The sequence below is a fragment of the Hemitrygon akajei genome, chromosome 15, assembly GCF_048418815.1.
Source record: "Hemitrygon akajei chromosome 15, sHemAka1.3, whole genome shotgun sequence".
Lineage (NCBI taxonomy): Eukaryota > Metazoa > Chordata > Chondrichthyes > Myliobatiformes > Dasyatidae > Hemitrygon > Hemitrygon akajei.
Window position 1 is genome coordinate 27,656,277 of NC_133138.1, and position 13,499 is coordinate 27,669,775.

At 37.0% G+C, this 13,499-nt stretch overlaps 1 protein-coding gene across 2 annotated transcripts in view; it reads left to right on the forward strand.

Moving 5' to 3' along the window:
* Nucleotides 1-13,499, forward strand: part of kif3a (kinesin family member 3A) — a 64,213-nt gene that overhangs the window by 7,514 nt on the left and 43,200 nt on the right. For both annotated transcript variants that reach the window (XM_073067337.1, XM_073067336.1), the window contains exon 2: nt 10,767-11,049. In XM_073067337.1, the coding sequence (XP_072923438.1) occupies nt 10,767-11,049 (283 nt within the window). The remainder of the gene's footprint in view (nt 1-10,766; nt 11,050-13,499) is intronic.

Consider the following 13,499-nt stretch of genomic DNA (forward strand, 5'->3'; position numbering starts at 1 on the left):
TGAGAGGGGCGACCAGTTCGATAGTGCCCTTTTTACATAATTCAGTAGAGTAAGAAAGTTTTCTTTAAATAGGTGTATTTAATTCTTAGTAATTGTTACACCCAGATAGTAAATTGATTTCTTACAATTTTAAAAGGAAGGTTGGTATTAATTGATACCAAATTATTCAAAGGAAAATGTTCACTCTTATGTAAATTCAGTTTATATCCTGAAAACTGGCTGAAAAAGGAGAGTAAAGAAAGCGCATGAGATAATGAAGTCTCGATATTAGAAATACAAAGCAATAGGTCTTCAGCATAGAGTGAAACTTTGTGGGTAGTACCTCCTCTTAAAATACCTGTGATATCACTAGATTCTCAGAAAGCAATGGCTAAGGGTTCTAAGGCCAGATCAAAGAGCAAAGTGCTCAAAGTCAGCCTTGTTTGGTTCCACGCTGAAGTTTAAATGGTTTGGAATTCTGAAAATTAGTAAGAACCTGAGCAGAGGGAGATAAATAAAGTAATCAGTCGAATGAAATCGGGCCCAAAATTAAATTTTTCTAAGGTTTTAAATAAATAATTCCATTCAACCTGATTGAAAGCCTTCTTGCTGTCTAAGGATATCACACATTCTGATATTTCCATAGAAGGAGAATAGATGACATTTAATGACGAATATTAAAGTGGGAATATCGATTTTTAAATCCAGTCTGATCATCAGAAATGATAGATGGTAAAATATTTTCAATCCTACGAGCCAGAATTTTGTTTAAGATTTTAGTATCAACATTAAATAAGGAAATTGGTCTATATGAAGAACATTCAGTTGGGTTCTTTTTCTTTTTAAGGATAAGCAAAATAAAAGCTTCATAAACTTACCCAACTTAAAGGAACCAAAAAGACTGAACATAATGAGGTATAAGTGGTGAGGGAAAAGCCTTATAAAAGTCTCCAGAAAATCTATCAGGACCCGGAGCCTTCCCCAAGTGCGATGAATGTACAGCCTCAGCAGTTTCCTCATAAGAAACAGGTTGATCCAACTGTTTCAGTTATCAATAGGAAGTGTAGGAATGTTTAATTGGTCTAAAAAATTATTCATTACAGTACTACCTTTAGGAGAGTCAGAACTATAAAGTTTAGAATAAAATTCTCTAAAGGTATCATTTATTTCTAAATGGTCAGTTGTCCTATCACCATTAGCTTTACAAATTTCTTTAATTTGCCATTTAGCTATAAAGGTTTTTAATTGGTTAGCCAATAATTTAGCTGTTTTGTCTCCATGAATATAAAATTGACTTTTATCTTTTAGGAGTTGAGTTTCAATTGGATATGTTAAAAGAAGTTCGTATTTAGTTTTAATTTCAACACGCCTTTTATATAAAACAGGATCTGGAGACAAGGCATATTTTTGATCTAATTGTTTCAACTGATTAGCTAAATCAATTCTCTCTTTATTAGCTTTTTTTGTAACACTTGCAGTATAAGAAATTTATTTGTCCTAATATAGGCCTTAAGGCATGCCATATAATAAGGCTTGAAGTTTCTTCCAGCTATTCTCTTCAAAAAAAGAATAATTTGTCTCTCCAGAAACTTAATCTAACTTTGCTATCTGATAAGGATTTTTTTAAAAAGTCGAAATCTGTTTATTTGAGGGAGACCAGGGAGATTTAAAGACAAAAACACAGGAGCATGATCTGAGACAGCAATCTCTTTATATTCACAAGATTGAACTAATGGAATCATTTGACTATCAATAAAAAAAAATCAATCCTGGAATATGTATGATGTACATGAGAGAAAAACAAATACTCCCTGTCTACTGGATGTAAGAAACGCCAGGCATCAACAATACCACATATTAGGAAAGATTGAATAAACAAAGCTGATTTATTGAGTGTCGCTGGATTGGAAGATGACCGATCTAAAACTGGATCTAATCAGTAATTAAAATCTCCTCCCATCACCAATGAGTAAAGACTCAAATCTGGCAAAAATCAAAAAAACCCTCAAAGAATCCTGGATCAGACAGACAGACAGACATACTTTATTGATCCCGAGGGAAATTGGGTTTCGTTACAGTCGCACCAACCAAGAATAGTGTAGAAATATAGCAATATAAAACCATAAATAATTAAATAATAATAAGGGTGTCCGAGGGAGGAGTTGTAAAGTTTGATGGCCACAGGCAGGAATGACTTCCTATGACGCTCAGTGTTAATCTCTGTGGAATGAGTCTCTGGCTGAATGTACTCCTGTGCCTAACCAGTACATTATGGAGTGAATGGGAGTCATTGTCCAAGATGGCACGCAACTTGGACAGCATCCTCTTTTCAGACACCACCGTCAGAGAGTCCAGTTCCACCCCCACAACATCACTGGCCTTACGAATGAGTTTGTTGATTCTGTTGGTGTCTGTTACCCTCAGCCTGCTGCCCCAGCACACAACAGCAAACATGATAGCACTGGCCACCACAGACTTGTAGAACATCATCAGCATCTATATCATCTATATAGATCATCTATATTCAGGGCATACAGATTAGCAAATACCATTAATTTATTATCTAATTTTCCTGACACTATTAACAAAACACCCATTAGTATCAGACACTATGTTGGACAAAGGGAACTGTTATCTATAAAGATTGAAACTCCCCGAGACTCAGCCTAAAAAGAGGAATGAAAATGTCGTCCTCTCCATTGACTAAAAAAGCATAAATTTACGTATGTGAGTTTCTTGTAAAAAAAAAATTGGGACCTTAAGTTTTTAATATAAGCAAAAATCTTATTCTGTTTCACAGGGTGATTTAACCCTTTCACGTTAAGACTAAGTTAATAGTTTGATCCATTTTTAATACTATTTAAAAGAAAGGTTGAAGTAATAACCACTGGAATGTATATTAAAACTAAACAATGAACCTTGAGAGATAGGGTAACCAAGCAACAGATTTGGCTGAGAGTCCAAGACAGCTTCCAGAAAAAATCCATCCACCCTTCCTCCTCCCAAAGTCAGAAGGTCAATCAATAGACAGCCGACAGCTACACCTAATGACAACATCCCCTTAGCTCCAAATTGATTTCAAGTTTGGCTACATTCCAACCTAGATAAAACAACAGATGGAGTCAAACTTAACCCTCGTAACGAGAACACATATAGATTAATTATTACGGTTTCAAAATGATAAAATGAAAAATACCCATACTAAGCCTTATTGATAAAAAACTCAAGAAAAATAAGAATAATATAAAATAATAAAAAGCCTATCGAAATTCAAAACATATGAACACATAAAGTATTGTTAAAATCTTATTCTCTAAGTAAAGCATTAAAAGGTTCGAAAAGAGAGTTAGCTACAAAGGTTTATCCAAAGTAAAAGAAGGAATTATTCATGTAGAAAGGTACTGAACAGTTAACCTTCTCATTCTAAGAATTCCTGGGCTTCTTCGGTCGAACAGAACCATTTCTTAGAGCCATCCCTCAGTATAATTCTGAGCCGAGCAGGATAACGAATAGAAGGCTTGAAAACTTTGTTAAAAAGTTCCGACATAACCTTTTTGAACTTAGCACGCTCATTCATGACTTTGGGTGAAAAATCCTCGACGATTCTAATCTTCTGGCCATTATAATCAATCATTCCTCTTCGATGGGATTCACGAATTAAAAGTTCCTTTGTTTGAGATTCATGAAAACAGATTATTACTGATCTGGGTCTTGCACCTGGAGCTGCTCTGTGCATAGGCGATCTATGAGCTTGATTGATCATAGGTAAAGATGGTAAAGTTTTAGGAAATAATTGTGTCAAAAAGCTTGCAAAGGATTCTGTAGGCTGATCACCTTCTGTTAACTCTTCAAGGCCTAGAATTCATAGGTTATTTCTTCTGCTTTTGTTTTCTAAATCAATAATCTTCTGTCTTAATTTTTCATTAGAGTTTGATTGTTTTTTTACAAAGTTTTTGCAGGTCATCAATTTTTGCATCCAAAGTCGTCAGAGTTACTTCATTCTCTTCTATTTGTTTATCATGTTCAGTTAAGGTTTTTTGAATAGAATCCAATTTTGCATCTATTTGTTTAATTTCAGCTGAAGATTCTTTTCTGTGTTTTCGAAGCAGCTCCATAATAGATTCCAAAGATGCAGGAGGATCTTTTTTAGTACCTTTGGCGCCCCTTGTACTCATAGTAAAACTATCAGTTTAAAAGTAAGATTTCAAAACAGGTTGGGAACAGTAAAGTAAAATAGGAGCCATTATAAAAAGCTGCTACTCCATCAGCGACCAACAGGAAGTCCCAAGTCTTATTTTCTCGAATAGTTGTTTCTCTTTAAGTGTTGTCGAAAAGAAGTCTATGAGGCAATTCTGTAAAAACTACAATGCCATGAAAGCTGTAGTCAATGTCAGAGCAGCCTGAGTTGAACTAGCTTCAGACTGCATGAACGGAATGTAGAAGCAGCTATGGCCAGAAGCATGCAATGACATCCTAGGAATTCAGGCAGAACCAATCATTCAGAAAAAAATTGAACTGGCCAGTGAGGTAGGATTAGAGGATGTTAATGATGATGATGCTGAAGAGTTACTGCATTCTCATGGTGAGAGTCTTAATACTGAAGAGCTGCGAGAATTGGCAGTACAATGCATCCTGGGTGAATCTGAGGACACAGATGGAGAAGAAGAAACACCAGCAAGAAAGAAGAAGAAGAAAGCCCTTAACTCCGAATGGAGTCATCAGGATGCCATCATGACAGCATTTTTTTAGCAGACTTCCTTGTTTTGATGAGGTCGAGTTGCTAGCTTGGCGCTCAACCCAGCACGGATGTTAAGTGTGCAAGGGAGCCGGCTGGATTCGAACTCGGGAGCCTTCACTCTGAAGTCCAGCGTTGATGCCATTACGCCACCAGCCAGCTTCCAGCAAGAAACCTCACCACAAAATTCCTCAGCACTAGCATCATCATGATCACACAAATCATGAATGCTGGCTGGGAGCGAAACAATGAGGCAAAGAGAGGTGTTTTGGACATGATTTCCTGCTACCAAGAACTGCTTCATGAGAGGAAACTTAAGAAAAGGCAGTCAAATCTTGATGCCTACTTGAAGAAAAAGCCAAAGTTAGAGGAGGACCCACAGCCTTGTCCCTCCTCTAAAATGTAACCACCACCCACTTCCCTCTGCTACTGCCGTGATGTGTTGGTGCTCCACTGATGTACAGGTTAGGCCTGTTTGTGTGTTTGTTATGCCACAAGTAATATACACAAGTGTATACATAAAATAATATATATATCCGGTTTGATTTTTTTAATCAGGCAAACATTTTCATTTATGTAATGTTATAATGACTCCACGAACCGCTGATTTACATAGTGCTCCAACTCCGAGGAATGTATTCGCAGTGTTAAGTGGGGTCTGGGTGTAGTTATCATCTTTTGGTTCATCGTTTTGCATAAACACGAGAGAGAATTTCTTTTACACATTGACGATTCATGAGTTGTAAATTGTAAAGTATTTTAAAATCACCTTTAGAGGTGATTTTATGTTTAGTATTGCTGTGCACCATCAAATCCTACACTAAATCTAATAGTTTGGGTAAGGCAATGCATCATTACTCAGATCAGGCTTACAAGTGGCTTGATTCCTAATACAAGTAGATAGTGGTAGATTTTCCATTTTTCTTTATATATTATCATTTTTCTAGTTTACTGAATTGGAAGTGACAGTCGCTGCACTAATATGGCTACCATTGCCATAGAAAGGAGTTTCCCCAGAGAAATGTTCCAGAGTCACACTATCATAATGAATTCATTTTTGAGTGCCTGTCAGTACAGTTTTATGAAACATTTGATTCCATTTGCAGCTTAAAAGGGGCTCTACTCCTTTGAGTGATCTACTTCAGTATACATAGCATGTTAAGTTGCAAAGAACTTAAGAAGAAAGTAACAGAGTAGCACCACTTGCTGTTATACTTAATCTGGGGTTAAAAATTGTATTCCTACTATAATATCTTAAGTTTCCTTCCTCCTCTATCCTCTGTATTCATGTCTATTAACTACATTTAAATTCATGACATGTATCTGGCTCTTTCTATTTTATACATTGTACTCAATCCTCCTTGCACCAAAATCTAGCTTGTTAATGTATTTCAACAGTTCTTTAAACAAGTTTTATTTAGTTCATCTCCCTGGTACAAATTTCTAATCTTATAGAATGAGTCATTACTTCCAGATTAAAATAGCATGCACAAGCTTCATTAATTAATTTTAAAATAAGTATCGTATTTCTTTTTAAGTTGCCTCAGCTGGTTCTCATAAAACTTGGAGAAGAGCCCAGGAATCTAGCATTTGCACCTTTTGGTATGCTTTGTAAAACACAGAGCATTTGTATCTGAGAATAGAAGTCAAAACTAGCCTCGAAATTGTAAAGGATAAGATCTTAAATTTACTTACTTTTATCAAGTTTAATTACAATGTAGACACAAAAATTACTCTATTTACTTAAATTAAAAGCAGAAAATGTTGCTGACTTAGCAAGTCAGGCAGCATCTATGGAGTGAAAAATACTGTATGTTTCTGGTCAATGAGCTTTCAGTGGAACTAGAAAAGTTTTAGGTGCAGAGGGGGAAGCAGGTGAAGATGACATTGGCAATAGTGGGAAGGTGGGAAGTGAGAGGCTGTGATAGGTAGGAGAGCATACTATTACAAAACATTTTAATTCTGCAAACAATATACCGTAGATGTCGGATTATAAGCCGCTACTTTTTTCCTATGCTTTGAACAGCATTGAACATAGCGGCTTATAATAAGGTGCGGCTAATAGAAAGTTTTTTCCCATGCCGCCAAAACATTTTGCCTCGTAACAGTAGACCAATAAAATTGATGAGTAGTTCACAGAGGTCCAATGAAATTGTACGATAAATCAAGCGCACTTCACAAATTATTGTAAATCAGCCATTTGTACTCACCCTCATCAACATGGAAAACACTTGAAGAAAAGCATATGATGCAGCTTTTAAGTTAAAGGCAATCAATCTGGCGGTTGAACAAGGAAATCGAGCTGCTGCGCGTAATCTTGGCATACATGAATCGATGGTGAGACGGTGGAGATTTAATTTGGGACTGCCGCTTCAGGTCAGGAATGGCTCACGTGATATTAGACAGCAGTACAAGGGAGGGAGGGAGCGAAACTGAGGATTCCGCTGCACCGAAACTGCTAGCGATTCAGTAAACAAAAAAACAGTAAAACTCGTGTGTGAATGGTATCGGGCCAATAAGGACACAAGTGTCCGATGTTACCAAATACCGGTAGGTATAACAAAGTTTAGCCTTACCAAATATGTGTAGCGAGGGTTTGGTTTGGGGGAAAAAGGAGTATAAATAAGAGCAGAATGTAAGGGGAAGGCAAAACGCATTCTGCAATAAAGCCACGCTGCACTGTAATCCGGTGTTGGTTGTCTCTCTTCCAAAACGAACACAGGGCAGAATTTGAAGCCCAACACGTGTAATATCTTTCTGTGTAAATATCTCATATTACAAGCGGCCGAAAATCCGGTGCGCCGAAAATCCGGTCCGCCGGAAATCCAGTGCGCCGAAAATCCGGTCCGCCGGAAATCCAGTGCGCCGAAAATCCGTTCCGCCGGAAATTCGGTGCGGCCTAAAATCCGATGCGGCCTGTATAATTAAAAAAATGATTTTATTTCTAAAATTAGAGCCAGCGGCTTTTAATCAGGTGCGCTCTGTAGTCCGGAATCTACGGTAGATTATATATTAAGAATAACTATATTTAAGGCAAGGTTGGATACATTTTTGCATAGTAGGGGAATTAATGGTTATGGGATAAAGGCAGGTAGGTGGAGATGAGTCCATGGCCAGATCAGCCATGATCTTATTGAATGGTAGAGCAGGCTCGACAGGGCAGATGACCTACTCCTGCTCCTATTTCTGATGTTCTCATGGATGAAAATTTTGCAAACTTGTTTAATGTGGGAAAGTGCAAAGTTATGCACTTTGGTAAGAGGAATCAAAAAGCAGATTATCATTATTTAAATGGAGAAGGTTTGCAAATAAGTAAAGTTCAACTTACCGTAGATTCCGTACTACAGAGCGCACCTGATTAAAAGCCGCAGGCTCTAATTTTAGAAAGAAAATAAATTTTGTACTTGTACAAGCCGCACTGGATTTTAAGCTGCAGGTGTCCCACGTTGTAATATGAGATATTTACACAGAAAGATATTACACGTGAGGATTTTTTAACTTTTAATTAAATCCATATGGTAACATAAACAAATACATATTGCAAATGCTTCTTTTCGAACCATGCCTGTAACACGGCTACTTTTAAATATACATACGTATCGGTAACACACAAATTACGTTGCATATACTTTTTTACTGAACAGTGCACGAACAACATTCCAATATCTCCTAACGACTGGTAAAAAAATATATACTGCAGCCTACCAGGAAAAGTTATTGATCGCCTTTAACTTAAAAGCAGCGTTCTCGCGCGGGTCTAATGCGCTCGCCCCCACCTTTCCGTTTATCGCAAACCGGTATTTTCCCCACAAGACGCGGCGAAACCGGATGTGACGTCATAGCATCCCGGGATGTAGTACAGAAAACAAATATACTTAAAACACTTCTAACGTTAACTAGAAAATACTAACAAATGAATTACTAAGCGAAAATATTATAAACTAAATAACTGCCATAAAGGCAGCACAATGCTTTTCTTCGAGTGTTTTCCATGTTGATGAGGGTGAGTACAAATGACTGATTTACAATAATTTAATTGTGAAAGTACGCTTGATTTATCGTACAATTTCATTGGACCTCTGTGAACTACTCATCAATTTTATTGGTCTACTGTTACGAGGCAAAATGTTTTTGGCGGCATGAAAAAAAACCATGCATTAGCCGCACCGTAGTAAAGGCCGCAGTGTTCAAAGCTGTTCAAAGCGTGGGAAAAAAGTAGCGGCTTATAATCCGGAATCTACGGTAATTAAGTGAGGTGATGCATTTTGCATATTCAAACCAGGGTAGGACTAGTATAGAGAATGTAGGGCATAGATGATGTTGTGGAACAGAGGAACCTGGGGGCTTTAGTTCACCGATTGCTGAAAACCTCCACACAAGTAGACAGAGTGGTGAAGAAGGTATTCAGCACATTGGCCTTATCACTCAGGACTTTTGAGTTTAGGAGTGGAGATGTTACGTTGCTGTTAGATAAGTTGTTGGTGAGACTGCACTTGGAGGATTCTGTAGTATTGGTCATCCAGGGGTGTCAAACTCATTTTAGGTCACGGGCCGGATTGAGCAAAATGCAGCTTCATGCGGGCCGGATCAGTCGGACGCGTGCGAACGCAGCTTTCGTTGCCTCCGTTTTTTCAGCCTGCTCTCATGTGTCTCAGTCTCTGCTATAACTACAAAGTGTTTCACTTTACAAATTCAGTTTCTTATGAAGAAGACTGCCGAGCAAGACTGCCGAATAAACACTAAAAACCCTGAAAACCTGGTACCTGAATAAACTCAGCATTAGCCATATCATACGCCATAGGCGCTTCGATTACTGGGGCCAGCTTTAATAGTAATTAGATATTATCTCGCGGGCCAAAGATAATTCCACTGCGGGCCGGATTTGGCCCGCGGGCCTTGAGTTTGACATATATGCGTTATAGGAAAGAGATTGTCAAACTGGAAATGGTGCAAATGAAATTTATGATGGTTGCTAGTCCAGAGGACCCGAGTCTGTTGTGTGTCCACTGTGCGAGGCAGCAACACATTACAGTAGCTCTGTTTGTTTGTCTTAATGTTATTTAGCATGTTTCTTTCGTTTTTGTACTGGCTAGCAATACTGCAAAATAATAATGGACATTAATCTGTTTAAGAACATTTTCACCATCCTTCTGGCTCTCGGGATAATTTATTCCATCGAGTGCTTTGACTACAATAGTGGAACCAAAATTGTATATATGAGGGAACAGCTGCCAGCAGCCAGGAAGCAGGTTTTGTTTGCCCAGCAGAAGCTTGATATTCCAGACAAGCTGAGACGGAGATACCAAGGCTGCAGATCAGGTAAAAAGCAGCACAACAAGAGATGGAGATATAAACCATCCGTCAATCATTATGGGCAAATAAAATGGAGGAACTAGCAATACTCAAGAGAAATTAGAATGAATATTGGGAATGCAGTGTTATTGCCACCTAACATGTAATAAACCTTTGTGTAATAACATTTACTAAAAATACAAGTTTTTCCTTATTTCTGGGGTAGTGAAGAGAAATATCAATTTTTTTTGCTATATCTGCTGTCGGTTCAGTTGAAGCAGACATTGGATTCATTTGTGGAATATTCTAGATGAATAATTTGCCGGTATTTCTGTATTAGAATATAAGGAATGATTGATAGGGCTGCTTTACCTAACTACATTGACTGTGTTGGAGCGAAAAAAACCTGTAGCAACCTTAACTGAAAATGCTGGAAGCACTTGGGTCAGGTGGCACCACTGGGGAGAGGAACAGACTCAATATTTTGGTTCAAAGATCCTTCATCACAACTGGAAAAGGGAGAAGGTGAGTTGGTTTTCAGTGCAGAGAGGAAGAGGGGGAGGGATAGAGACAACAGGGATGTATGCAGAATGAAGTTGACAAAGTATTTAGACAAAATTGGCAATTAATGCCTTTTAAACTGGATAGAAATTTGAAGAATGATGTAAAAGAATATTTTGTTCAAGGATTAACTGGCCACTTTATTTTATGAGAAAGAAAATAAATTCAACTTCATTGATCATTTTTGTTTATTTTCCAGAGTAATAAATTAGAGAGGACTGACCGCATTGAAGCCAGTGATAATGTGAAGGTTGTGGTACGCTGCCGGCCAATGAATGAAAAAGAAAGGACTATGGGACATAGACAAGTGGTGAATGTGGATGAGATACGAGGAACAATCACAGTCTATAAGACAGATGCTGCCAACGAGCCACCAAAAACATTCACTTTTGATACAGTCTTCGGTCCAGAGAGCAAGCAAGTAGATGTGTACAATCTCACAGCAAGACCCATTGTTGATTCTGTTCTGGAAGGGTATAATGGTAAATCTTGAGCTTTATCACTACTTTAAGTTATGAAAATATATTTCTCAAATAACACATTTCATAGCTATCATAAAATAATATTTCTGAAAGATTCATGTCACTTTACAGTTATTTAGTAAAGTACATAATAATATTTTCACAGATGGAGCAATTTGAATATGAAATTTCTGTTTAAAGAAAAATATGTGAAGGTCACAGTCTCTATTTATTTACTACCCTGTAAACCTGTTGGCGTGCAGAAAATCGATACATCCATAGCTCATTGCTTTTAGTGGAAGTTGTGTGGGGAAAGCCAAACTGTAACAGAAATATTAGAGTGATGGAAGAGGGGATTCCCCAAATTGAATAAGTGGGGATTAGATTGCATAGAGGAATGATGAAGCCTTTTCATGTATACTACACTTAATTTTAAAAACATTGTCAATATTGTAGTTTCAAAGATGCATTTTTTAAGAACACTTCCAAAACTGAGTATTTTTGTGCAGTATTTAAATATTGTATGGAGTAGAATAAAGAATTTGACCAGATTTTATTTTTTGACTTTCGCTCCTTACTGATCTTTGCAGTGTTTTTCTTTATTTTTTTATTTCAAATTTTAAGTGCTAAAACTACTAAGTGCCTTCACTACTAAATGCCAATACATTAATTTAACTAATTAAGGTAATACATTTCTGATAAGGAGTTTGGACCTGAAACACTAACTTGAGATTTCCAGATGCTTTGTTTTTCCAATAATTTTTGTTGTTATTTTAAATTTTCAGGTTTTTTTTAAAGTCTCCAGTGCATTTCTGATATTGGGTTGTCAAAATCAAACCAATGCAATGACATGTATAATACTGAAGACCACAAATAAATGTTTAATAAGTGCTATGTGTATGGATACAGTTTGATTCAAAATTTTATGTTTTATTTCTTTATTCTTATTATGGGACTATGTTCTGTTAATCTTTTAAGTGCCTTGAATACTAGATACATTCTGACTAGATATTAGGGAATAGCTTATTCTTTGAAGTCTAGATACTCAAACGCTAAGTAATTTAAGGATTCCATTGATATTAAGCTATTTGCCTACAAGCTTGACCTACATGTTGTTGCATTAGTCTTTTTTCAAATTTTCTAGACTTGCTGTTTGAGTTTGTGAAATGAGATTGTAGTATTTGTGATGTATTGCCAAGTACCAACAGTGAATGTCTTTATGAGATCATCGAGGAACAGGAGTAGGCGGTGTGGCTTCATGAACTTGTTTTATCATTCAATAGGGTTGTGGCTGATCTGATCTTTGTCTTGACTCCTGTTTTTGCTTTTCATAATCATTGATTTGCCTGTTGTTGTTCTGTCACCAGGGAAGAGTTGAAATACTTTGAATTCACGCAAAGTTAAAGTCTTAAGAAAATGAAAAACTGATGTAATAGATCAGTTTTTGTGATGTTATGTTGCAAAAATGTAATAGGCGTGTACATAGAGTAGGGAAAGCTAAAGGCCCTGAAATAAAGGCAATTATTTTGGTCAGTCCTCAGCATATTTTCAAATATTTGCCTGGGTATTTTAAGTTAGTTAGGAAAAAGGGCCTCTTTTATGGATCTAGTGAAAATAGTGAAAAACTAAGTGTTATATTAGAAATAACTGTGGTACACTTCTTATTCCACTCTGCTCAGAGGTTTTGTTTTGTAAACAGTTGTCTACTTACACTTTATGCTTTGCTTTAGGTTTCTCATTGATAACTTTCCTGCCTTGTCTTTTATGCTCCTTGTCCTCAATGCTTGCAGTTTTCGCCCCTATTCTCTGAAATCGTTAACCATTATCTTTCTTAAGTTTCTCCTCATCATACCTGAACTTTGGGATGAAATTCCAGAGCCTAGGCCCTTCGTAGCTGAAAACCCGATAATTTTCAGTAAAATTACGGATGAGCCAGATGTATTCAGTGCATATGAATTTGGATGAGTTAAGACAATGGGTTTTTTGATGATGATTCCATACTTTCATCATTGAAAGGAATCTTGCCATCTAAAGAGGGTGGTGAATAACAACTAAGGTCTGAGATTTGAGCCCCATCCTACAAAACAATGTAGTTGGCTTTTAGGTTTAACCCCTGGAAGTGATGTATGCTTGCCCTCTGATTATTACAGTCTGATTCATATGCATAATGAATGCCTAGGAGGAGTTGTAAATAACTTGGTACTTTGGAAAATAAGTGAGTCACGTCAAAGTAGATAAGATGGACCAGCTAAAATGACCTGTTCAATTCCTATCTCTAGTGTGGCTAATTGTTTAGGAGCTGTCTTCTAAAAACAATAAGAGAGTAGTCATTTCAAAATTTAACCTTTGCATTGAGTTGATAGCAAACAACTTCAAAAATACCTTAAGTCAGGATCACTGTAAACAATTGAATATCCCGGCCCCTGTATACAAGCATTTAGGAAGGTTGTTAATGCCTGCAAATCAAACAG